Source organism: Eptatretus burgeri, chromosome 3 (assembly GCF_056783735.1).
Source record: "Eptatretus burgeri isolate ZD-2024b chromosome 3, Ebu_testis_v1, whole genome shotgun sequence".
Taxonomy (NCBI): domain Eukaryota; kingdom Metazoa; phylum Chordata; class Myxini; order Myxiniformes; family Myxinidae; genus Eptatretus; species Eptatretus burgeri.
Window position 1 is genome coordinate 16107433 of NC_140963.1, and position 27547 is coordinate 16134979.

The 27547-nt window shown below is 46.8% G+C and overlaps 1 protein-coding gene across 3 annotated transcripts in view; it reads right to left on the minus strand.

Annotated features, from left to right (window-relative positions):
- Positions 1-2468: 2468 nt before the first annotated feature.
- The window catches only part of LOC147029448 (uncharacterized), a 105228-nt gene continuing 80149 nt past the window's right edge, over positions 2469-27547 (minus strand). For all 3 annotated transcript variants that reach the window (XM_085872496.1, XM_085872495.1, XM_085872494.1), the window contains exons 7-10: positions 27372-27517; positions 24909-25063; positions 11021-11094; positions 2469-2848 (exon numbers count right to left, since the gene is read on the minus strand). In XM_085872496.1, coding sequence (XP_085728622.1) covers positions 2484-2848; positions 11021-11094; positions 24909-25063; positions 27372-27517 — 740 coding nt within the window. In that variant the 3' untranslated portion in view covers positions 2469-2483. The remainder of the gene's footprint in view (positions 2849-11020; positions 11095-24908; positions 25064-27371; positions 27518-27547) is intronic.

A 27547-nucleotide genomic window follows, 5' to 3' on the forward strand; every position in this document is an offset into this window, starting at 1 on the left:
AAGTAAAGATAATGAACAACTGTATGACAACTCATATACCATCGGTAATGGTACATCACCATCGACAAATGTGGAATGAATTGCTGTTGGAATTCATTCATTGGAATGAATGTGCAATGAGTTTTCATATGGAATGAAAACTCATATACCATAGACAAATTACATGACACACAGTCATCGTGGTGATGACTACCACTCAATACCTATGTGTAAGTGAGTGCGGTGATGTACAAAATCAGCCAATATAAAACCTGATCGGACTTCAACACGAAGCTTGATCGATCCTTTACACCTTCACCAGAGACTGCATTGCGCAGCCTGCCTACCTCTTCAGATGGACTGTGGGACGGTGCGCTGACTGAGCTGAACGCAGCACAGTTATAAATAGCCTATCATTGGCGGTGTAAACCAATGAGCGCGCATCACAATTCCATGAAATCTGGCTTCTCACGAGGCAGCAGTTCCATGTGATGAGTTAGGCGTGGTAATTTACTTGAGTTTCCATTACGCAGGAACGGACAACATCTGACGACTTAGACGAAGTGCCGACTTAGAGATGACGACTTACAGACTTCATTCAAAGGGATTTAACATTCGATAAATTCGGGACTTTTTGACGCTGCCAACTTTGGCGAATTGACGATTTACACGTTGCCGACTTAAGCGTAGTCTACTGTGTGTGTGTGTGTGTGTGTGTGTGTGTGTGTGTGTGTGTATGTATGTATATATATATATATATATATATATATATATATATATATATATATATATATATATATATATATATATATATATATATATATATATATTTCTCCTCGTGGTTAATGAATGCTCAATATTGAGCAGATATTTCCTTCATGAGCATTTTCGAATAAGCGTTAAGTAATTAAATGTGATTTCAGACATGAGTATTTTGTATCATCAGAGACATTAGACTAACCCATTGTGTGTCTGGAAATCCACATCCCTGCGGGCCTATGTTTAACGTCTTTGTCCTCCATTTCTGTTTTAAATGCGTATTTTTAGCATTTCGCTCGGCCTCAAGGCGTTATCTTAGCAAGGAAAACATCGTCATCGCCAGGCAACTGGCACCAGGGGAAAATAATTTGCACCGCCCGCCCAGATGTAGAACCAGTGCTGGATGAGAGGGGAAGGGCATAAATGACGCCAATGACGTTGGCGAATGACCTTATAAAGGGTGGGGGCCAAAAGATCTAGGCGGAGACTTCTGGGAACGTGACATTAGAAGCTATGCTCATTTTGAGCTCGCCAGAGCAGAAGCCACGCCCAATACAGGGTCACATCCACCCCCATCACCTTTTTAACACTTCAGGACTGTTCTTCTCTATCAACCGCCACTAAAATTAATTCAGCCTGGGAATTCTTCCACAGAAACCTGTCTCTTATGTACAGATTCATCCCACCTTGTCTTCAATTATCTTACCCAACCTCCTGCTCTTGGTATCCCAAATACTGTGGTGAGGCAGTTGCTTCAAAACAAGTTGCATTCACCTCCTGGAAGGCAAATGTGACCGACGGTGACCTCAGATCATTCCACAAAGCCCGCATCAAGTGTGTATCTACTCTAAGGTGAGCAAGAAAACATCTGTCCAAACTTAAGAATGAGCTTTCAAACTTGTCTCCCTCCTCTAAAATCTGTTTGTGCATTGTCAAGTCTGTCTCTCGTGTCAACTCCCCTTCCAACCATTCCCTCGCTCCAAATGGCACCACACGGAGGATGCCCAGTCAGCATCTGGCTTTGGAGGCCAACTCTGAAACTTAGCTTACCCAAGAGAGATCATGGCTGAGAGCAGACTCAATCATTTTCGTGACTGACCCAGAGAAAGAGAAAAAGAGAGAAAGAGAGAAAGAGAGTGAAAGAGAGAAAGAGAGAAAGAGAGAAAAAGAGAGAGAGAGAAAGAGAGAAAGAGAGAGTTCTCAGGATTGAAAGCCATAAAATCCAAGCATTTGACCAGTTTGTGATTTTGTCAAGGTCTGAGGAGAGGTAAGAGGCTGCTGCCTGTCTGTCAGAAGGATGAGAGATGTCAAGGCAGGGAGTAAAGTCATCAGCAAACAGATAAAGAGGATTTTCCAGAGATCCAGAGATCATTGATGAAGATTAGGAATAAGATGGGGCCAAGAACACTGCCTTGGGATACTCCAGCCTTGACAGGGAGAGGAGATAAAAGGGTTCTGTTGAGAGCCACATGTTGGCTACGAAAGTTGACGAAGAGCAAGGTGGGAAGCCAGGCTATCAAAAACTCTCTATATGTAGAAAAAAATGTTTTGGATGTGCAAGTTTAGGTCACAAATCTGATTAAGTAAGATGAAAACATTTCAAACTTCATTTCTGTTTCTTGTACATTTGCAACATGAGTTGTGGGCTAGAGATTCATTTTGAAATCAAAATTCCTCCACTGAGTTTTCAATGTGTTATTTTTTCTCTTTTATGATTACTTCAAACCTAATAATCGAAAATATGGTTACTTCAATCTCATGACAACAAATAAATGAAGGAAGCAATAACAACGGTGCAAACAGGTTACTGGTGTCACTTTAAGTGTATTTACCATGCGTGAAGTGTGACCAACCATGTTCCCGTCAACACCATTTTCAACTAAGCAGGTCTGTGCCAATGATGGTGAAGCTTCATTCGCCTGAAAATCTTTGTTATCTTCCAGTGGTGTGTGAACACAACCCTCAGGATACAGGGAATCTTCATTGTCCTGCTGGATACCTTGACATTCATTTGAATGCTTCATGAAGACTCGTGGCAAGGAAAATTGATCAGGGCTCTTGGGTGTCATTCCCGAGTGTACATATGCACTGTTCAGAAGCCAGGGAGACCCTGCACACATTGTATTTAAAAGTGACAATTTATCAAAAAGCAGAAACATAAACAACAATCTTTAGACACTGGAAAAAAGTTGGTCAGTCAACAGACAAGTGAGACTTTCCCGACATACACTACTGGTCAAAAGTTTAAGAACACCACCATTTTTCCACTTTTTACTGAAATTTAAGCAGTTTATTGTTTCAATGTACTCTGAAATTAAAGCATAGAACAAATAAACAATTGCAGATAACAAAAGAAATCATGGAATCGTTTTGTTGAACAAAATTTAATCTAAATTTTTGACTCATCAAAGTAGCCACCTTTTGCAGATATAACAGCCGAACATATTTGTGGTATTCTTTCCACAATGTAAATCAAATATTGTTCAGAAAGTTCTTCCCAACACTGATGCAGAAGTTCCCACAAATGTGTTGCACTTGTCAGTTACTTTGCTTTCACTATTTTGCCCAGTTCATCCCAAACCAGCTCGATAGGGTTTAAGTCTGGAGACTGTGCTGGCCATTCCATGATTTGAAGCCTACCGTCTTGTTCTTTTCTTCTAAGGTAGTCTGACATAGCCTGGAGGGATGTTTTGGGTTGTTATCTTGCTGTCGGATAAACCCCTGACCAACTAGGCGTAGACCAGAGGGTATTGCATGGCGCTGCAAAATGCTGTGGTAGCCCTTTTGGTTCAGGGTGCCAGTCACTCTGGACAAGTCGCAGACTCTGGATCCAGCAAAAGAGCCACAGATCATCATGCTTCCTCCTCCATGTTTGACAGATGGTGTCACACACTGATGAACCATCCTTTCACCTTCTCGACAACATACAAGAACCCTGCGTGATGAACCGAAGATTTCAAATTTTGATTTTTCGGTCCATAAGGCCTTCTTTCAGTTTTTAGGAGGAAACTGGTGGTGCTTCATGGCCCAGGCAAGCCTCTTTTTCTTATTTTGCCATCTTAGCAATGGCTTTCTTACTGCCACTCGACCTATCAAACCTGCAGCTTGAAGTCTTCTGTTCACAGTTGAAACTGAGACTTCCTTACTTCGACCAGTGTTTAGCAGTGCTTGAAGCTGCTGTCCTGTGAGCCGTCTATCATGTAAGCTGTTGACTTTCAGAAAGTTGGCTTCTGATTGTCTTGTGGCTTTGGGTCTGCCAGACCTCTTACTGTCAGTTTCCTCCAGTTTCCAAGTGCCTTTTGATGGTGTGGGAAACTCTACTCACTGACACCTTGGCTTACTTTGCAATCTCTCTCAAGGAAAGACCTACACTTTTAAGGGTTATAATGGTCTGTCTGTCTTCCTTTGTCAATTGTCTTTTTCTCGCCATTATGATAGCAATAAACTACTTCCTACAGCGCAATATTGTCCAAATAATGCGTCAGAGGTTGTGGCAACACAGTCTGTTCCAACACTGCTTTTATTCAGACAGAGGGTTTGTAACTAATCAACAAAAGTTGGGACACCTGTAGGAATTGTTTGCATCAACTTTCGAGGCTTAATTTGCTTCCATTGCTGCAGAACAGTTGCAGTTGCTAAAACATTACTTGTTCCCTGAAAAGAGCCTTTTTTAACAACTCTGAAATTTACATTTATTTTCAGTTTTTGGTAACCTAAAATTTTTTCTTCTATTTTTTTTTAACCTCTGGCAGTTTACTGCTTTGGTTTGTACCATTTCAGGTTATTCACTGGACTTGAACTGCTGAAATTTCAGTAAAAACTGGAAAAATGGGGGTGTTCTAAAACTTCAGACCAGTAGTGTATATACAATGGACTCTGACAGTTTGATGCAATATATAATGAATGCAAATCCATGTTCAGGATGTTTATTTCACAATTTATAAATTAATTGTACAATTTAGAAATGACAATGGTGCCAAAGGCCCAGTCACACCTTGACGTTTTAGCCAGCAATGGCAACATATCAAAATGTATGTAAAACGCTGGCTTACGTTGAACTTTTGATGTTTTTTTAAAGATTCGGACGAATTCATAACGAGTTGTTCGTATGCATAACATATTAGTAATGGACACAGAACGTTTCGTTGTGTTGTAGATAACTTATACCAACGAATGCTTAGCCTGTTGTCGGCGTTCACAACCTATGCCCAGCAATAGTCTAAATTATGCATAGCGCGCTGCACGTAGTGCCGACGATCACGCGGCGTAGCCAATTAAAAGGCTGCCGCACAACGATTCAAATCATAACCACCGGAGAAATGGAAGTGTCAACATCGCAGTCACACCTTGGCGATCTTGCCAGCGTATGCCGACCTCTGAAAAATGCGTCTAAAACGCTGGCGCACGTCGAATACGGTATGGGTAAGTTTGGTATACGTGAATAGAATGCTAAAGTACGCCATCATACGTCATAGCAAGTGGAGTACGTCTTGTGATTTTAAATGTGTTAAAAATTTTACGACGTACTTGCCGTATCGTATGCCTCACACGTTCTGCATGCGATGGGAATATGTTGTACGCACGATACGCCAACGTTGGCACATGTCGACAAAAGTTACTTGTAAGCTACTCATAAGTCGAAACACGTCGAGCTAATGTCTAGCGTACCCAAAATTTATTTCTAACTTATGAGTAACGTGGTTTGAACCAATTCCTTACGTATTTCCAACGCATATTGACGTATGAAAACGTATTTGATTGACGTCTTCCGCACGACCAAAGAACTAAATGAACGTGTTTCTAACTTACAACTACCATACAATGGCGTATTGGCAGCGTTTAGGGGAATTCGTATATAAAAATGGGTTCACACAGGAGGAACCCGTCAGTGTTCCAGACTCCATGTTTTTTTTTTCTTTTCTTCGGCATGACGGTGATGTTGACACTTCGATTTCTAGTGTGGTTATGATTTAAATCGTTGAGCGGCAGCCTATTAATTATATTATATTATAACTGCACTAGAAATCGAAGTGTCAACATCACTGTCATACCGAAGAAAAAAAAACAAAAAATAAAAAATAAACCAATGTCACCCGCAGGGTGACTCGTATCTTGCCAAAAGGTGACCACGTGTGACTTCTTTAAGGTCACACTGAGGTGAACAGAGCTGCTACCTACCAGGAGCGACTCCTTGAGGAATATCTGCCTACGAGAGATTCCGATGAGAATCGTTCTGCAGAGTAACCATGAAAAAATATGCGTTTGCCTAATAACGTCACCAAATGATGTCATAATGTCTCAAGCTTGACATATCTAGAAAGCACTCATCGAGGTGTTCAATTTGAGGTACTACACGATATGGTTCCTAACACTTGAAAAGTTGACCTTGGGGTCAAATATGTTTGACCTTAGGCGCTAACCATGAAGGTCAAGGCCAATCGCCACCAAAAAATAATCAGCTGAGCGCCAGACCATGAACTATATTCCCATGAAGTTTGAAGATGATCCGATCAAAATTACTCAAAAAATAAGGGTTTCGTCGACTTCCCTGATTTGCGACAAAGTGACCTTGACCTTTGACCTTCAAAATTTTATGCGCTGAAAGGGACCTCTATAGGCCTCTGATATGCGAAGTTACAAAAATTTCCAATGATAACTGTGCTCTGCAGAATTTTTTTATACGTGATTACAGACAAAAAAAAAACAAAAAATAAACATACAAGCTGACTAACATATCTTGCAAATACTTCATTTTGGCAAGATAAAAAAACAAAAAAACCAGGGAGTCTGGAACACTCACGCTAAATATTACCTCGATGTGTTTCGACTTATGAGTAACTTAAAAGTAACGTGCGTCGACGTGTGTCAATGATTGTGTAACGTGCCTCGTGTAACAACACGTTACTCATAGGTTAGAAATAAGTTTCGGGTATGCTAATCATTACCTCGACGTGTTTCGACTAATGAGTAACTTACAAGTAACGTGTGTCGATGTGCATCAACGATCACAGAACGTACCTAAAACTTATGGCTAGCGTAGCGGAACTTGTGAGTCATACGCTGGCATAAGTCGTAAAATCTCAAGCATGCTAAAATTTGAGGACAACCGCAAAGTACCAAAAGTTTCCAAAACATACCATTACGTATTGGACGCGCGCCAGCGTTTTAGACAAGTTTTGCAAAAATCGGCATAAGCTGGCTAAAACGTCAAGGCGTGACTGGGCCTTAAGAATGAAAAAATATGCAGTTTCCTTTTTACAGCGCGTGTGGTGTTTTCAATTGCACCGAGTTTGAAATGCCCCCGGTATCTACCACGTCTCCGGTGTCCCGATGTCCCCCCCTCCCCCATGTGCCTGTGGCAGCCAATGACGGCCGTCCAGTAGATGCAGTGCGTAACCGAGACCGAAATGGCGACAATTGATGGAAATACCTGAGTATTTCAATGGAAATTTGTGAAAACGTGTTATATATGTGACGTGTTATATATGTGAAAACCATTGAATTTATTGCTTGACGGAAAAAAGCAAGAAACGCGCCCCTCTCATGTACGAGCAACCGATAGACGTCATTTCCGCCCACCATCGCATTTCGCGCCGAAAGACGTCATTTCCGCCCACCATTGCATCTCGCGCCGAAAGATGTCATTTCCACCCACCATCGCATTTCGCACTGAAAGACGTCATTTCCGCCCACCATAGCATTTCGCGCCGAAAGACTTCATTTCCGCCCACCATCGCATTTCGCGCCGACAGACATCATTTCCGCCCACCATCGCATTTCGCGCCGGAAGACGTCATTTCCGCCCACCATCGCATTTCACGCCGATCGCCGAACGCTGAAAGCTAGGTTCTTCTTATGCCATAATTCTTTTGCGGCCCCCTGCCACGCTGTATCGAACGATTTCATTCCTTCTGTTATATATAAAGGTGCTTATCACAATAATAACAAGATTTTTACATTTCAAACATTAAGTACGCTTTTTAATTGTTTTTCAACTGAAAAAGCATAAATTGCATATTTTAACATTAGTGTACTCATTTGCTTCACCACACGCGCTGTATTGAAGGATTTCACTTGTTTCTATTTGTTTACATTTCAGAGGTAATCAGATGGGAAATTTGGGATATCACTTATCTAATGACCATTACGATAACATAGTCCAGAAAACTCAATTTACAGGATGCAAAAATACAAAGTTTTAGGTTTGTACGATGAAGAGTTTTCAATTTGTCGTATGAGGCCAAATATATAATCCGACAAAACCGTTACATTATGAGACTTCCCTTTGGAGAAGTATCACAAATAACAAGAAAAATGCCATGCATAGAACGATACTTGCGAAATCCACAAAACAAACTTGACCTTGAAAATAATTGGTGGTTGAATTAAATGACCAAATATGCAAATCCTCTTCAAATTTCAAGTCAATCGATCGAAAATTGATAATTTTAGAAATTTGGCCCATGTCGACATTTTGGCCCATGTTGACCTCAAAAATAATTGCCTGGTTGAATTGAGTGACCTGAAATATAAATCCTCTTCAAATTTAAAGTCAATAGAATGAAAATTGAGGATTTTAGAAATCTTGCCGAAGTTGTTGACCTTTGGCCTATGCAGTGGCGTATCGAGGAAAAATGCCACTCAGGGCGAGATGTAAAATTACCGCCCCCTCGTAACTCACATGCTGAATTAAACACAAAGCATAATTAAACAATATTGTTGCAAATTGAATCAAGTACAGCGCATTTGCAAATAAAAAGTTACACCTTTGTTTTCCACCTTTCAAATTTGTCATCAGCTGACTAAGCGTTCAGGAACACAGGAATGAGACACATTGGCGTACTCAGGGGGTGTGGGGAGGGCGGTGCAAGTGACATTACATTATTATTTACCGAAGACAGTAACTCTGTAATAAAGTTATTTTATTTGTTACACTTACCAAAATAATCTTGAGTCCAAGAAGGGCACGTGTCAGATATAGGCCAAATATAAACATAAAACACAAGTTGATCGTCCCCGCCCACTTCCTTTTTTGTACCTGACTTTTATTATTTGTTATTTTGTTAATCATCCCTGAAATAAAATAATAATAATAATAATATCGCACCATGTCAGAATTACTACACCGATTAAAAAGTGGCTCCGTGGGGGACTGACGGTTACTTCACCAACAGGCGGGTGACCTGACTGTCCTGATGCAACTAAAGAATAACACAAAAAAACTGCACAACAACAAGAAAAACTAAACAACAACAAACTATTATCGAATAAAACATGGTGGTTTGGAAAGGTTCTTCTTTATTGGAGGACATGAGGCATATTTAAGCGGTTTGCACCATTTAAAATCGATTGTCTTATTTCCAATTTGCTCACTGCAGGTTCAGTCCTGTAACCTGCTTGAATTCTTACTTGCACACATGATGTGTTTTCTCTGTATATTTGATTTTTTTTTAATTATTCATCTCGGTGGGGGGGGGGGGGGGTGCCAAAGGAAGGGTCCGCCACGGGTGTCAAACACTCGTCTCTAGGTATGCCCCTGGTGAGACGGGAACACAAGAATGAGACGAGAATGGCGAATGTCTCGCTGCCTCGTCTTCGGGTTTAGTTTCCCAGCATGCCGCTTGCTCCTTTTTGCCCGCCCCCTCTCTTTGAGACATCGTTGGCCACAACCATTGGTCAGCACACGGAGGGTGGGGCCATTTGCACAGTTCACCACCTCCCTGCGTTTATGCTTTCACACGCCACAGGAAAATTGTCCTCATAAGTGTCGATAGTGATAGATGATAAACGGAACAAAACAAATTTGCCCCCCCCCCAAAAGTGCCGCTCCGGGCACCGCCCAGTTCGCCCCCCACCTCGCTACGCCAGTGGGTCTATGTTGACCTCAAAAATAATTGGTGGCTTTACTCAATGACCAAATATGCTGCTACTCTTCAAATTTCTATTTAAAGTCAATCAGATGAAAATTGACAATTTTAGAAATTCAGCCTATGTTGACCTTTTAGCTGATGTTGACCTCAACAACAATTGGTGGTGGAATTCAGTGACCCGATATGCAAATCCTCTTCAAATCTACAAGTCAATGGGATGAAAATTGAGGATTTTAGAAATTTGACATCAATTGCTGACCTTTGGCCTATGTTGACTTTTTGGTTGATGTTGACCTCAAAAATAATTGGCTGCTTGAATTCAGTGACCTGAACCATAAATCCTCTTCAAATTTGAGCTCAATCAGATGAAAATTGAGGCTTTTAGAAATCATACCTAAGTTGTTGACCTTTGGCCTATCCATTCATCTGTTGGGACCATACTCTGTAGAGCGTCGGTGCTGCCAAAGGAGTCTCCTGGGCTGTTGGGCAAAATCCTGGATGGGTCACCACTATGACGCAGGACCTTTGGCCTATGTTGACCTCAAAAATAAGATAGTTGAATTTAATGACCAAATATGCATGCAACTCTTCAAATTTCAAGTCAATCGAATGAAAATTGACAATTTTAGAAATTTGGCCAATGATGACGTCAAAAAAGAAATGGTGGTTGAATTCAGTGGCCCGATTTACAAATCATGTTCGAATTTCCAGTCAATCTGATGAAAATTGAGGATTTTAGAAATTTGACAAATGTTGACCATTGGCCTATGTTGACCTTTTGATCTCAAAAAACAATAGGCTTCTTGCTTATGACAAACTCCACCATGTGGTGAAGATTTTGAAGATTGGTTAAAAATTGTGACCTGTCGGCGATAAACATAAACACAAACAGACAAACAAGAAAAAGATGTGCAGAGCACTTGTCATTTCCACCCCCCTCTCCAAAGGTTTCCACGGATACATCAAATTGTGCATTCATTGAGATTTTAATTGGTTAATCAAAGCTCAGGTCAATCGGATGAAACGTCATAATTATTCAGATTGAAGTTGATGTTAGAAGTTTGACCTTGAGTTGCCCTTTTGATCTCAAAAATAGTTTGTTTTCCAATTCAGTAAGGCACTATGCAACTGCTGTTTGATTTTCAAACGAATCGGATGAAAAATGACGATTTTAGAAATTTGACCGAAAGATGACCTTAAACCTTTGACCTCAAAATCAATAGGCTTCTCAGTTGAGACTACCGCTCAAACTTGGAAAAGTTTCATGACGATCAGTTTAGAATTGTGATCTGTCAGAGATTGAAACAAACAAACAGAATAACAAAATCTACTGACCAATTGGAAACTTCAAAAATCTTTGATTTTCATAAGTAATAATTTAAAAAGGAACAGTGTAAAAAGGCAGAACTTACCAGAGTATTTCATAAAGGAACTGCAACTGGCCATACCCTCCATTAGCATCATCGAAGCTATGTTTGACTGAACTCTGCAAGATAAACCAGGGAACATGGAAATAAAATTAAAACTTTGTCGACTCAGAATCACAAAGTTATAATCCACAAAATACCTTTGCAAAGAGGAAACATTTGTGAAAAATTTAACTTCAAAAATGTAAGACAAACTAAAAAATTCAACATTGTTTTCTATTAACACCTGTGTTGTTGACCTGTGCTAACAAAGACACTCGGTAGCGTGCACAACTCCGCCACGTAATGCCTGATCCACAAGAACATATCTGGCCAAAAACATTTTTGAAATATTGTGCTATATTGTTGCGGATTTGGAAAACTATCGCACTCAACATTCAGGTTCTTTCGATTAGTTATTTCGGTAAGTATGTGTTTTCTAGATAGCTTCCTTGCCGTTGTCTCATGGGTGATTAAATGTAAATGCGCTGCATAGTTATTTTGATAGGGTTTTTCTTTCGTTTATTTAACAACACTGACAAGAACAATAACAGCTGCGGACCAGTCCAGCTCGGAATAAAAGAACAACGACAACCCTCTGCTCCCAGCATTCTCCTCGCGCTCACTTGGCAAAGCCCCAAGTGGGGAAAAGGTTATGCCCCACCCACCGATTCACTGGGCAAAGCGCCAAGTGGGGAAAAGGTTGAGCCCCGCCTTAAAACGATGAAACTAATGTTGCCTGAGCGAGCGCGCCGAGGAGGATATAAAGGAGCAGAGGATCCTCCAGTCTCCTTGGAGGCGTGGGGGTCTGTCTGGCGAGGCTTGGTCGTCGTCTTCTTCCTCCTCCGCACGATCAAGCGCTCGCGAGACACCGCCCCCCCCCCCACCCCGGGCAAGAACCGAAAGGGGTCACTCGCCGGTGCCTGGATTCGGCTCGCCTCTCGCTGGGGCCCGGGTCGACTCGACTTGAAGACCGCACGAGGCGGACAGGTCCGAGCTTGGTCTCAATAAAGACCAATTGGTCCGGTCATTTTGGGGTATTCGTGTGTGCGCGTGTGTGTCCTGTGGGCCCCGTTTTTAAGTAGTAAATTGTTTAAGTGCTTGTGCTGTATAAAATTGCAATTCTCAATAGTCGGTTTAGCTCTGCCCTTACATGCTTCCCTCATTTCCCAATTGTAAATAAATATCCTATTGTTCAATGTTTCAGCTCATCCTCGTCTTTTCTTGTATTGACTGAGCATGTCGCGTGCTGGGGAATTAGCAAGCCACTTCCGTAGCCGTTGTAACGGGAAAATCGGACCGACGGAATTCGGCGATCAAACCGCTCGGGTCGCACACGGAACGAGCACGCTAAGCAGCTCGTTCCGTACGGGTGCCGTCGAGGGTGTGAAGACTCGGTAGATCGCCACGTGGTCTCTAGGTATTTTGAAGATTTGGCAAATAACCCTGTACCACGTGGTAGAAATAGTGACCCTTCACGGTCCAAAAAAGGGACCCGTACTTTTCCGGAGTTTTCCGAAGAAGTACGATCTGAATTCTGGGCGATCGGTCGAGCCGACGCTACAGCTCCATCTCGCGGTCGTGCTCGCAGCCGACGTCCGGCCCAACAACAATATATCGTTTTTTTGGCCATATCTCTCAATGGTGAAGAGTAACTTAAGAATTCTAGAAGTCGGATCCGGATCCGGATCCAGATCTTCACCAAAATTGAATCACTTCGTGCTTGTCATACACCGAACCTGTCCACCAAGTTTTATCTTGATCCGTCCACAACTTTTTGAGATATCCTCTACTTTTTGAGATATCCTGTACACAGACAAACAAACAGACAAACAAGAAAACGGACAGAAAAGTGTGAAAACATAACCTCCTTCACCTTCGGTGGCAGAGGTAATTAGACATTTGAGGGAGACCTGCCATGGAAACTGCCTCAAATGCAGCAAGGTTGTCAAGTGATATTGAAGCATGGATATATGATATAGAACCCAATTGTCAAATCTTTAAATGTCACTCCACCAGCAAGCATTACGAAACCCTTTAACGTGTGCATGATATTACATGATAGCAACCCTATCCCACGCGGGGGCTGATTGGCTCGATCGCGGTGAGACCGAAAGGTCCACCCGTGACTGGTTCCCGGCGTTAGTCCGAGAGGGTCACGACTGGATTGTCCGTCCGGTGGGCGACGTGCCGCGATTCGAGTTACGTGGCCGTCAGCACGCCGGCGGGCGCGAATCCGCAACACTGGTGTCAGGTCGTGCGATACAAATTCATCGCCCTCCTCGCGGCATTGGTATCTGAGAACAGGAAAACGGGCTCTCCTGTCTCCGGCTAAATTCACGGGAATCGGTCCAGGGGTGAGAGAAGCGACCCCCGATTCCCTCTAAATTACGAGCGATTCAAATTAACCCTTTAAGAGAAGCAAGATGGCGTCTCAAGGCGAGCGGGAGCCGGGGGTATTAGAAATGGATGTAGAATGTGTAGAATCCATGGCCCAGGATGGAATGCCCGTGCAGGAACATGAACTCGCCCAACTGAACCCAGAGCCCGAAATGGGTGCGGCAGCAGCCGCGGTGTATGACACCTCCCCCCCCCCTCTCCACCAAAACCCTTCCCCAACTCTTGCCGAAACGGCTCAGCTGAGTGCATCCGACATGGCCCAGCTATGCGCCATGCTGGCGGCAATGAACGAAAAGATGCATGCGAATACACAACAAATGAACGAAAAGATGGATGCGAATACACAACAAATGAACGAAAAGATGGATGCAAATACAAACGAAATGAAAGGCATGAACGAAAAGATGGATACAAATACAAATGAAGTGAAAACGACGATGGATGCGAATACACAGCACATGAAGGAAGAAATGAAAGAGCTGCAGGGTGAGACGCAGAACATGGGCCGATGCCTGCAGGCGGGCATGAAGGCCGTGACCAGAGAGCTGGGAATGGCGACTCCACGTGTGGGAGCAAACAAGCTGGAAGGGGGTGCAACGGCTGACAGGCCCGCGGTGGAGGCGGGTAAAAAAATAATTCGGGGGGCGTGTTGGGCGAGGGTCGTGACAGAGGAATCGACGGTGACCAAAAGGGAAAAATTAAATGGGGAGACTAAAACGTGTGAGACGAGACACGAGGTGACGACAAAGGAAATAATAATAGTTGAGACAAGGGAGGTAAAGGGTGAAGAGTTGGCAGAGACACGGGAGATAGGAACGATAGAGGAGAGACTGCACGGTGAGGACGGGGTAAGTGACGCACACACACACACGGAGGTAGTGGAGGACAATGGGGGTGAGCTCGCGGAGCGTGTTGGGACCCGGTGCGAGCAGCTGGATGACCTCCTCCAGGAACAAGGGGAGGGAGTATGCCCCCTTGAGGCGAGTCACGACCAGGTGAGTTCGGTCGTGCTTTGCGAGGTTGAGGGGACGAGTGCTGTGGACAGGTGCACGGAGAGCTTGGGGGGTGTAGAGGCCCCGGAGACCCTTGTGGGGACACTAATCCCCAGTGTGGTTGTCCCTGTGTGTGTGGTGCAAGGTGTGAGTGCGTCCCCGTGTGTGGAAGCGACCCCGTGTGTGAGTGGTGTGGTGGCGATGGTGCCAGGGTACGTGCTTCCCAGCACGCCGTGTGTGGGTGAGGCACCGTGTGTGAGTGAGGCCGTGTGTGTGGATGAAACGGCCAGTGTGAGTGAAGCACCGCGGGTGAGTGCCCCCGCGTGTGTGGGTGAGGCACCGCGGGTGAGTGCCCCCGTATGTGTGAGTGAGGCACGGAGTATGGATGAGACACCGCGGTTGAGTGCCCCCGCGTGTGTGGATGAGGCACCGTGTATGAGTGTCGCCGTGTGTGTGAGTGAGGCACCGCGGGTGTGTGCCCCCGCGTGTGTGAGTGAGGCACGGTGTGTGGATGAGGCACAGCGGTTAAGTGCCCCCACGTGTGCGAGGGAGGTAGCATGCGTGAGTGAACGGCCGAGTGCAAGGGAGACCGTGTGTGTGAGAGAGCGGTATGTGAGGGAGATGTCGGTTGGCATGCGGGAGCACGCAGCCGCGTCTCCCGGTGTGAATGTGATGGAGTGGACTGTGTGCGTCGTAACACGCAGGTATGCGTGTGTGGAATGGAGACGGAGACGGCGACAGAGGAGAGAAAGCCGAGTGGCGGCTGTGGTTGTTTCGAGGACCGTGCCGGGTTCACCCAGCAGTGAGCACGCGGTTCGTGCTGTGCAACGCACGAGGCCACCACGTGCTCGCTTGCGAGAGTGAAGTCCCGGTCCGGAAACGCATGCGGTGGATTTGCCGATCCCGCGGACGGACAAAGTTTAGGCAGGTAAATGGATTTGGACCGGACGGGTTCTCCACGCGATCGTGTGTGTTCAGCTCCAACGGGCAAAGCACATGTGTTCGCGTGGGGAACCCCTCGAGACGTGGGGCTTGTGTTTTTTTTTTATGCGCACGGTGACGCCATGGCTGCACGTGGGGTTGGAATCCGGCAGGAGGGGTATCTCTGCCGGATGGTACCGTCCAAGGAGGGACGAGGAACACGTGCAGCTGCATGACGTCACGGGCAGGTGTAAAGTGCGCGAGTTGCCGCGCAGGTGCTGCGCATGAAAAAAAAACAAAAAAAAAAACAAGCCTCACTTTCGGGTGCACAGGATTCCTGGGCAAGGGGTGAAAGACCCCCTTACCTGGGCACAGGATGGAAACTAGTTAGGGGGAAGGGTTAGCTTAGTTAGACCGACTTCATGGGGCAGGGGTAAGTCCTCATGGAGTCCGTGGAATGGATTAGGTAGAGGGATTTAGTGAGCTTTAGGTTGGGAAATTAAATGATTGATTTGGAGACAGAGACAGACTTTGGATGTGTAGAGTTGACGTAGTTTAGCTACGTAGTGTTAAAAGGAACGTGCTATAGTTTAAGGGACGACGTGGGAGCACGAGTTAGTTAGGGGATGTAGTTAGAAGGATGGCAGAGTTCAGCGGTGTGTGTGTTGAAGAGTTGGAGAGTTGTGAGGTGAGTACATGACGAGTGAGTGAGGCCAGCGGGTCTGTGTGTATGGAGTGAATGGGGAATGCATGGTGCGATGAGTGATTGGGGGGAGGAGTGACTCCCGCCCAAGGGACCCCGGGGTCAGAGTAAAGTGAGTTAGCTGGGTTAGTCAAATTGAAAAATGGAGGTTGTTTTGTTGTTGGTGTGAATGTAGGCTCGAAACCCGTTTGGAGGGGTGCAGGAGCCCTGTTGACGGGCTTGGGAGCGTGGCTGCGAAAGGTGAGTATCGCTGAGTGGGTACCCCGGGCACCAGGCTAGTCGGCCGTGGTAGGCCAAGGGCCCATGGGGGGCCGGGATAGCGTAGTGGGCACGGGTGCGCCTGCTTGGTGCGGGGGCCCGGGGCGCCATTAGCCGCGTGGGCAGTGTTGTGGGCAAGGGTGACCCTCGGAAAGGGGCCTGGGAAGCCAGCCTGCCACGTGTGCGTTTCAGGGGAGGTGCCATGGGGGGCACTCCCTGGTGTTAGGGAGCTGGTAGGCTCGGAGGCAGTGTAGTGCCCGGGGGTGCCATTGTCGGAGAATCGGCAGAGGGTCGTGCCTGCCAAAGGGAGCCACGTGTCCCAGCCAGGAGACCGTGTGAGGGCACGGAGAGAAAATTGGGGGGGCGAGGCCCGAAATTGTGAGGACACCAACATAGGCGACGGGAATCTGGGTTGTGAGAACCAATAGTTTAAGCGAGAGGCGCTTGTTGAAAGCCCCGGGGTAGTTTAACTGTTAAATGGATAGGGTAGATTAGGAGATGTACCCCTCCGCACCATCCATCCCCTCGCTCTCGTTGTGGGCCGCTGGACCCACTTTGGGTTAGATCGCCGAACTCTGGGGAGGCCATTCTGGGGCTTCGTTGGGCCTCGACACAGGACGTTAGCTCTCCCTTGTTCCCCTCCGGGAAGGGAACGTAGGGGTTGGGAGTAGGCTAGGTGACAGGATAGGTTAGCCGAACAAGGACGATAAAGGGGGTTAGGGGACGATTTATAGTGGGGAAGTAAAAATAAAAACAACAAAAAAATAAGTTGGGGCTAAATTGGGGTTTGACAAATTAAGGGAGTGGGTATGTACAGTGACAGGCAAAGGCGATAGGTTGGGAGGGAGACCGTAGGGTAGGTCCGAGCCCGCCTTCCGAGTGGCCAGCACCACCGCACTCCCTCCACCAACCTTCACTGAACGGCAAAGGCTGGCCAACTTCATCTGCCGGCTGGCTATTTTTCTTCAAGGCCTGTGCCGGCCAACTTCATCGGCAGCTGTTGTTTTGCTGCAAGGTCTGTGCCGGCTAGATCGTCTGCAGCTGCTGTGCTGCAAGGCCTGTGCCGGCCCACTTCATCTGCCGGCTGGCTGTTTTTTCTTCAAGGCCTGTGCCGGCCAGTTCATCTGCCGGCTGTGTTTGCCTGCAGCGGCCTTCTTCTGCGGGCTGTGTTTGCCTGCTGCCTTTGCCATGCCATGCCCACTGCCCCTGTTCACCAGCCCCGTTCAATTTTTGCTTTGCCCCCCCGCCCCTGTTCATTTCCATGTGCGCCAGGATCCGCAAGGCAACAGTTTGCAAGCTGCGAGAACTGCCCTGTTGGCAGCTACAACACGGGCCTGCAGTGGCGGCCCGTGCACCGTGTTTGTGTTCATCCATCCATTCGTTGTGTTCATTGCGTGTGCCACTTGAGCTGGCACGGAGACTGCGTTCTGCAGCCCATGCACCGTTGTGGTTCACTGCGTTCAGTTCAAAAAGGAAGGCCTTGGACTGCGTGTGAGCAGCCAGCCACGTTCCCTGTCACCTGCATTGTTTGAGCCAGAGACTGCATGCGGGCAGCCTGGCTCCCTGCTAACTGCTTTCTTTTTGCAGAGTTCAGTGATCCTGGGCCATGGTTTAGTGTAAAATTTGTAAGTTAAGGTTAAGATGTATTGTAAATATGAGTGCGCCCCCGGCATGTCTGTCTAGCGCCGGCAATTTTATTTAAGTCGTCCGTGTGAGTGAGTTTGTTTAGGTAGTTACGCAGCCCTCAGGTTATTTATTTTGGGGACACGAATACCATGAATGTCGCACTCAGGGATCCGTAGGTAAAATGTACTAGGGGAAAACTACACATGATGGCACACGAAAATTTGACGACTCGGGACGAGTCTGTAAAAAGGGGAGGGGGTAGTGTTGTGGTTACCAAATTCGCAAACCACCATTCAGGTCCCTTAGGTGAGATATCTCGGTAAGTACATGTGTAGTTAGGCCCAAACCCGTTGTCTAGTGGGAATACATGTCATTTATGCGTGCTGCGACTCTTCAGGATAGCCGTTTTTGTTTTGCTATCTTTATTTTGGACCAGCCGCCATGATTACCACCACAACCACAACATCAACCACCCACCGCGGCGCCGCTTCACGTCACACCTCGCAACCGTCGCATCGCCACCGTTCTTGCGCTGCTTGTGGGTACCGGTGTTGGACTCGTGCAGGGCGCGCGCCGAACAGCGTGTACAAAATCACGGATTTTGTGCTTCAAAAACGGATAAAAAACGACACACGCCCACTTTTTGCCGTCCAATCGGTGAGCGAGGGGCGATTTGGCCCCGCCTCCAGGGCGTTGGAGGGCGATCGATATATGCAAATTTATGGATCAAAAAGCATTCACGCCCACTTTTTCTCGGGCCAATGGGGAGCGAGGTGAAAGGTCGAAGGGGGAGGGGGGTCAAAGGCGAAGCCACGGGGCTTATATAAGCGACCGTGTTCATCAGAAACACGAGAACAGAGAGTTAAGACTTCGCGGGCGGTGGAGTTGGGAAGAAGGAGCTGGTCGTCGTCGTGTGCGTTGGAGTCGGAGCGGAGGGGACGGAGCTGTGGAGAGGCGGCGAGGGCAGACGAGGGGGTGCTCGCATCGTGCAGGGAGCTGCACCCCAAGGAGGCCGACAGCGCGACCTGGCCGAGGTGGAGACGCTCGTCGCGGGACTCGAGCCAGAGTAGGAATCCTCTATACCCCGAGCATCAGCAACCCCCTCCTGTTTCCCCCCGCGCTGAGATAGTGCGACCAAGGGGGCCCCTTTCCCACCCCCTACCAGACACTGCCCGCGAGGCCCGCGGAGTTGAGGCACCATCGCCGCTCCGCGTCTCATCACCAGACGGGTAGGCCCGACCCGGTCTCGGCCTCAGGCCCGCCTCATCTTTGAGGGTTCTCTGTTCTTTTCCTTGGTTTTGGGTATGTGTTGTCGGCGCCGTCTGTGAAGTAAAATTGTATAAGTGTTGCCGTGTGCTCGGTAGTCGGATAGCTCTGCATTGTGTTTCTCTTTTATATTTGCTTTTTGTGTAATATTGTGTTTCTTCTCCTTTTACATGTGCTTTTGGTGTAATTGAATATGTGTGCTTTCCGTTCAGCGCGAATAAATGTGCTTTGTGTTGAACTGTTTCCCGCTTCGCTTCGTCATTTCCTTCATTGAATCCTCATCTTGCTTCACGTAAAGGGTTGGTAGTGGGCTGAATACGCCCGATAATTAATCGAACCGTCGAGGTCGACGATAACACCGCTCGGTTATCCCGATAGTACGGAACGGGTCGCTTAAGTGGCCCGTGTCCGAAGTCGACCTGCGGCGAGGTGCGATCGCCCGGTCTACCCTCCGCGTGGGTACTTAGGTAGGTCGAATTTGGCGAGCAACCCTATCCCACGCGGGGGCTGATTGGCTCGATCGCGGTGAGACCGAAAGGTCCACCCGTGACTGGTTCCCGGCGTTAGTCCGAGAGGGTCACGACTGGATTGTCCGTCCGGTGGGCGACGTGCCGCGATTCGAGTTACGTGGCCGTCAGCACGCCGGCGGGCGCGAATCCGCAACAATATTTTGAAAATGATTTTTCAATTAAATCCCCCATACCAATGTTATAATGTAGTCATTATGAAACAGATTTGAGCAGCAAGTGAAATTAGTATGTGTGGTGTGAGTGAGTGAGTGTGCGTGCGTGCGTGCGTGCGTGCGTGCGTGCGTGCGTGCGTGCGAGCGAGCGAGAGAGAGAGAGAGAGAGAGAGAGAGAGAGAGAGAGAGAGAGAGAGAGAAGCACAGTGTCGGGTGCTGAAAGTCAATGTTAGCGCTAGCTAACGACTGCAAGGTGGCTGAATATGGATCGGTGGCTCGTCAAAAAACGTCTGCCAGCTCAAGATGCGGACCAAGACGACACATGTGAAGGTGGGCCAACTGTTACAAGTTCAACTGAAAAACGTAAGGCGCCGGCGGCAGATTTGGCCTCCAACAAGAGTCGGAAATATCAGATTGACTTTCTGAAGTATGGATTCACATGCCGAGCCAAAAATGAATTTGAATATCCACAGTGTGTTCTGTGTTCAGAAGTGCTTGCTCACGAAAGCTTGAAACCAGTGAAATTGAAGAGACATTTACAAACCAAACACCCATCCTACATTGACAAACCATTAGATTTTTTTGTCTTAAGGAGGGAGAACAACAGAGCCAAAAGACGACTGTACGTGAGCACTCTACAATCCCTATCAAAGTCCTGTTGGCTTCATATGAAGTGGCATACCTGGTTGCTCAATCCAAAAAGCCCGAAACTATTGCAGAGCCTGATCCGCCCAGCAGCGATTACAATGACCACAGCTATACATAGTGAAAAAATAGCTAGCACACTTGAGACTATTCCACTGTCTAATGACACAATGGCGAGGCGCAGTGGTGAAATGGCCAACGACATTAAAGAGCAGCTCATTGACCGAGTGAAGAAAAGTGGAAGATTTTCCCTCCAAATTGACAAAACAATGGATGTTTCCAGTGATGCACAGTTACTTGTTTTTGCAAGATACAGCTACGAGGGGAAAATGTACAAGGATATGTTGTTTTGCTCGACACTTGAAGGAACTTGCACTGGTCATGACATTTTAAACAAACTGGACAGTAAAATGCGCGAGGAGGGGCTAAGTTGGCAAAATTGCATCTCTGTATGTACAGATGGAGCTGGCGCCATGCAAGGTACAAGAAGGGGACTGAAAGCTAAAGTTTTGGAAGTGGCGCCACATGTCAAATTCACTAATTGCATTACTCACAGAGAGGCCCTCGCCAGCAAGAACCTCGAGCCACAACTCCGCAATGTTCTCCAAACAGAAATTAAAGTGGTAAACTTCATCAAATCCCGTCCGGTGAATACCAGACTGTTTTCCACACTCTGCCAGGAAATGGGATCGGAACACGAATCTCTACTATTTCACACAGAGGTCAGATGTCTATCACGGGGGAAAGTTTTAACCGGACTGTTTGAACTGCGTGAGGAGGTTCGCATTTTCCTCTCAGATTGCAGCTCCCCCCTCGCTGACCACCTGACCGACCCCACATGGGTTACTGGCCTTGCATATCTGGCAGGCATATTTGATAAACTGAACAGTCTAAACTTGTCTCTCCAAGGCCCAAACACCAATGTCCTCACGCTTTCTGACAAGGTTACAGCGTTTACTAAGAAGCTTGAGCGGTGGGCAGCGAGAGTCGAAGAAGGAAGTGTGGAAATGTTCCCTGAGCTCGAGGACTTCTTGGACAAATTTGACATAAGCATCCAAACAATAAAAAGACATTGCGACTCACCTCAGAAGCCTGCTTGGCCACTTCAATCGGTAGTTACTTCCCAAAAGACGACACCCCAGAGAGAAACGACTGGATACGCCAGCCTTTCATCACCTCATCTGCACGACACCTGTCATCGGAGCTTGAGGATGCGCTCTTGGACCTCTCCTCTGACCGCACATTAAAGACCGCTTTTGCCTCATCCACACTGGAGGAATTTTGGCTGTCAGTGGCCGCATAATACCCAGGACTATCAAAGGCTGCAATTGATATACTTATTCCATTTGGATCTACATACCTTTGTGAGAAGACCTTTTCCTCGCTGACATTTATCAAGAACAAATACAGATCACGGCTCATTAGAGTTGAGGATGATCTTCGTGTTGCAGTCTCCAGCTTAAAACCAAGAATACAGCTGCTTTGTTCAAAGAAACAGGCCCAGCCATCCCACTAAAATGAGTACGTGAATACTATCTGACAATACAAGCCTGTGCCTTCACAGATGTTACTGTTAAAAAAAGAATTATTGTGTTCTTTTTTGAAATTTTTTTTGGAAAAATTGAAAAAAAATTTGAAAAAAAAAATTTTTTGACTCGATCAACTCGGTTCATTCAAAGTCTATCTTCTCCGACAGTTTTCATAGGATCCGGCTGGAAATTTTTGACAATATGGCTGAATGTACTGCCCACAGTCGCTCATGGCCCGATTTTTGATTTTCGGAAAAACAAATTTGAGATTTTTTTTTTGAAAATTTCATAGGTCCGTTGCGAGGCAACGGATGGGTCCACAGCAACGGATCTCATTTGCACACAACTCGGTCATGGTATGAACCGACCAACCAAGTTTCATCGAAATTGCCATTGTATTAACGGAGCATTGGACCGAACAGACATACATACAGACACGCCGGTAGGCAGACATGGGTAGTCGCCTACCCAATAGAACCTGACGCAATGGGCCCGTTCGATGGGGAATGACCTGAGGATTAAGCACAAGAAAATTCATGATTCTAGCTTCAAGGGTTAATGCTACAGATTGTTTTTTCGTTAAAATACCCTATTTAGAGGTTTTTCGGCAGTTGCTTGGCAACGCAGGGGACCAGAGCAACAGTTCTTTCTCACACATAACTAGGACATACCATGAACCTACCATACCAGTTTCATGTATATCTGACTCATAGTTTCTGAGATATAACGAACTTCATTTTTTTATTGTTTTCGACCGGGGTTCATTCAAAGTCTATCTTCTCCGACAGTTTTCATTGGATCCGGCTGGAAATTTTTGACAATATGGCTGAATGTACCGCCCACAGTCGCTCATGGCCCGATTTTTGATTTTCGTAAAAATTAATTTTTTTATGATTTTCAAAAATTTCAAAGTCCCTTTGCTCGGCAACGGTGGTGTCCAGAGCAACGGATCTCATTTGCACACAACTCGGTCATGGTATGAACCGACCAACCAAGTTTCATCGAAATTGCCATTGTATTAACGGAGCATTGGACCGAACAGACATACATACAGACACGCCGGTAGGCAGACATGGGTAGTCGCCTACCCAATAGAACCTGACGCAATGGGCCCGTTCGATGGGGAATGACCTGAGGATTAAGCACAAGAAAATTCATGATTCTAGCTTCAAGGGTTAATGCTACAGATTGTTTTTTCGTTAAAATACCCTATATAGAGGTTTTTCGGCAGTTGCTTGGCAACGCAGGGGACCAGAGCAACAGTTCTTTCTCACACATAACTAGGACATACCATGAACCTACCATACCAGTTTCATGTATATCTGACTCATAGTCTCTGAGATATAACGAACTTCATTTTTTTATTGTTTTCGACCGGGGTTCATTCAAAGTCTATCTTCTCCGACAGTTTTCATTGGATCCGGCTGGAAATTTTTGACAATATGGCTGAATGTACCGCCCACAGTCGCTCATGGCCCGATTTTTGATTTTCGTAAAAATTAATTTTTTTATGATTTTCAAAAATTTCAAAGTCCCGTTGCTCGGCAACGGTGGTGTCCAGAGCAACGGTTCTCATTTGCACACAACTAGGTCATGGTATGAACCTACCAACCAAGTTTCATCGAAATCGCCATTGTATTAACGGAGCACTGGACCGAACAGACAGACAGACAGACAGACAGACAGACAGACAGACAGACAGACAGACAAACATATCGACGGAAAACTGATAATAACGGTAGAACAATTTCAAAAAAATTTTTAAAAATATATATTTTTTTCGACTGGATTGACTACCCAACAGACAAACATATCGACCGAAAAAGTGATAATAAGGGTAGAACAAATTTCAAAAAAAAAATTTTTTGAAATTTTTTTTTTCGACTCGATCGACTACCCAACATATCGACGGAAATACTGAAAATAACGGTAGATAGATTGACTACCCAACAGACAAACAAACCAGACGATTACAATATCCCACTCCTCCCTCCAGGGGGCGGGATAACAACCACAGCCGAGTTAACCCAGAGCGAGTCATACCGAGACCTGCTCAAGGGTAACAGAGCTTGACAGTGCACAGCGACAGTGCCTGCCTGGTGTTGGCTTCAGGGTTAGGGCAGCAGACTTCGGATCCTGCAGTCCTGAGTTCAAATCCCGCTCAGCCATTTAATTAATACCAGGTTGGGTTGACTCAGCCTGTCATCCTTCCGAGGTCGGCAAAATGAGTCCTAGCTTGCTGGGATTATTGAGCCATTCATGTATCCTGCGTCGGAGTGGCACCACATCCAGGATTGTGCCCAATAGCCCAGGGAGACTGCTCTGTACAGAGTATGGACCCAACGGATGGATGCATTTCCACCGCACACACTTGCAAAATACTGCAATTACTTAATTTGGTGTGACAGAAATATCTGAGTTCGTTTCCGAGTTGACAGACAAACACGGCTTGACTTGGACTCGTCTCGTAATCGCAACTCGCAGAGTTTGAATTCGGGAATTTGGTTCGCTTACAGCACTATTTGGCTTGTTTATTGGCAGTCCTTGTGGTAGCAGCACACAACCTGAGATTGGCTGTTTATAGCTCATGCACGTATGTACAGTGTTCAACCTCGGCTACAGGCTAAACATAGTCAGCAATGCTCCTGCGATATGCTCATTCCTATTATATCAGCACAGACCTCACTTTGCATGCCCAGGTCTGAACCAAGCATGAGGACAAAAAATGAATGGCTTAAAAATGAAATGATTGTGACTTGTTACATCCAAAGACACCCAAGCTTTCCAGTAGAGTAAAGAAATCTGAAATCAAATGGAACACCGAAGCATTCACAAGATTTGAAAACGCACAGTGTACACAAGTTTGCCAAACCTGAAGTAGCCATCCACCTTTGGCGCATTATGGAGGACTGAAAAACACGTGCCTTGAAGGCAGTACAAAACTGCATACATGGTACAACTCTGGATTCTGTCAATGAACCACTGCACCTGCCGGCTTGTCCATACTACTTCCTGCGTTGGACACACCTGCAGTGCACACAACATTCTCCATGATCCACTTGAATACGATTTTCCACACATCAAAGAATAACTACAATGTGCTGAAATTGTCAATGAAATGCGTGAGGAAAGTTCAACTGGTATGGCACGCCACACTTCTACATTGTCATCATTTCTTAAAGCATGCATTCCAAAAGGATACAAGCTCCCACATCACAGACACGTTGATGGCCGAACTCAATGTCCTTCCTTTCTGGTTCTATCACCACCCCCAACCACCCACAATGTACAGTGAGCACATGAAATGGAAAACCAAGAAGTAACCTGAAGAAGTAAAGAGGAAAGATGGAGTCATCAGGAGGAACCTGGATAGGATTCGGGTTTCAGCCGCTACTCCACTAAGATCTAAGCCATCCAGGCGCAGTCAAGTGAGCCTCACAGAAAATTTTCTGCAAAATTCACTTCTCCTTGGAGAGATAAATAACTAGAGGAATAGAGAGAAAAAGAGATGAAAAAGAAGAAGCAAAAATTAGAGTGAAGAAAGAGAATTGTGAAAAAAAAAACAAATTGGAAAGAAGTGTGAAAGCAAGAAAGAAAAAAGATGTCAGGAAACCCTGACAGAAATACTTCAGCAGTTACTCCCCAGGCTCAAACGCAGCAACATGTACATTGTACAAGCTGCCAGAAGTCCGTCAGCAGGAAAGCACAGCCCACAAAGCATCAGGATATGGCACAAACATTAAGAGACTCAAGACCAAGAAGGAACCCGGAGAAGTAAAGCGCAGAGATGGAGTCATCAGGAGGAACCTGGAAAGGATTCGGGTTTCAGGTGTTACTCATGACCCTCAACTAAAACCCATCTAGACACAGCCAAGTGAGCCTTACAGAAAAATTTCTGCAAAATTCACTTCTCCTTGGAGAGATAAATAACTAAAGAAAGGAATAGAGTGAAAAAGAGAAAGGAATTATTCACAAATACATCACCACTACCACCACCACCAGAGAGAAAGAGGTTTTCTCAAACTGAAGCGACATTAGTGAGGGAGAAAGACAGGAATCTGACACATCCTGTGAAATGAGCGCTCCTATGGCTGGACCTTCAACAGTCAAATGGATGGAGAGATGAGTGATATTTTAAGGTCTCAAATATTAGGGGTCCATACAAGAAAGGAAAGGGAATAAAAAGGAATGGCAGGACGAGAGGTCCGGGGATGGCGGCAGGACCGGGGATTCGGGGGCGGCGGCAGGATGAGGGGTCTGGGGAGGTGGCGGCAGGACGTGGAGTGTGGGGAGGTGGCGGCAGGACGTGGAGTGTGGGGAGGTGGCGGCAGGACGTGGAGTGTGGGGAGGTGGCGGCAGGACGTGGAGTGTGGGGAGGTGGCGGCAGGACGTGGAGTGTGGGGAGGTGGCGGCAGGACGTGGAGTGTGGGGAGGTGGCGGCAGGACGTGGAGTCTGGGGAGGTGGCGGCAGGACGTGGAGTCTGGGGAGGTGGCGGCAGGACGTGGAGTCTGGGGAGGTGGCGGCAGGACGTGGAGTCTGGGGAGGTGGCGGCAGGACGTGGAGTCTGGGGAGGTGGCGGCAGGACGTGGAGTCTGGGGAGGTGGCGGCAGGACGTGGAGTCTGGGGAGGTGGCGGCAGGACGTGGAGTCTGGGGAGGTGGCGGCAGGACGTGGAGTCTGGGGAGGTGGCGGCAGGACGTGGAGTCTGGGGAGGTGGCGGCAGGACGTGGAGTCTGGGGAGGTGGCGGTAGGACGTGGAGTCTGGGGAGGTGGCGGCAGGACGTGGAGTCTGGGGAGGTGGCGGCAGGACGTGGAGTCTGGGGAGGTGGCGGCAGGACGTGGAGTCTGGGGAGGTGGCGGCAGGACGTGGAGTCTGGGGAGGTGGCGGCAGGACGTGGAGTCTGGGGAGGTGGCGGCAGGACGTAGAGTCTGGGGAGGTGGCGGCAGGACGTGGAGTCTGGGGAGGTGGCGGCAGGACGTGGAGTCTGGGGAGGTGGCGGTAGGACGTGGAGTCGGGGGAGGTGGCGGCAGGAGGGGGAGTCGGGGGAGGTTGCGGAAGTATGAGGGGTCGGCGGTCGTTCGAGGGGTAGTATGAGGGGTCGGGGGTGGTGTTAGAACAAGGGGGTTTGGTGCAGGTAGTGGAAGGACAAAGTCCAGGCGGTGATGATGGGTAAGCGGCAGGACCAGGCGTCAGGGTGGGGGGTGGCAGCAGTATGAGGGGGATACCATTGACGATATGAAAACATTTTTCGTAACACCAATAGCGATGACCAAGATAGATTTGTCACACACAAAAAGCAATAGTGGTCCATACTTCAAAGCAGGAAATGCTCACATAGGCCAGAGAAGTGGCGATGGCTTGCCGAGGCAATTCAGCAAACTTCGGCTCCAAGTAGCGAAGTTGGCTCAGTGACAACCACTCTTGATTTCCATAATCGACATACATGACATGCACCTTCACAGCTTGCAAGTCCTGTTCACCTGTAGAACACAAGGAAAGAAACCTGCAAA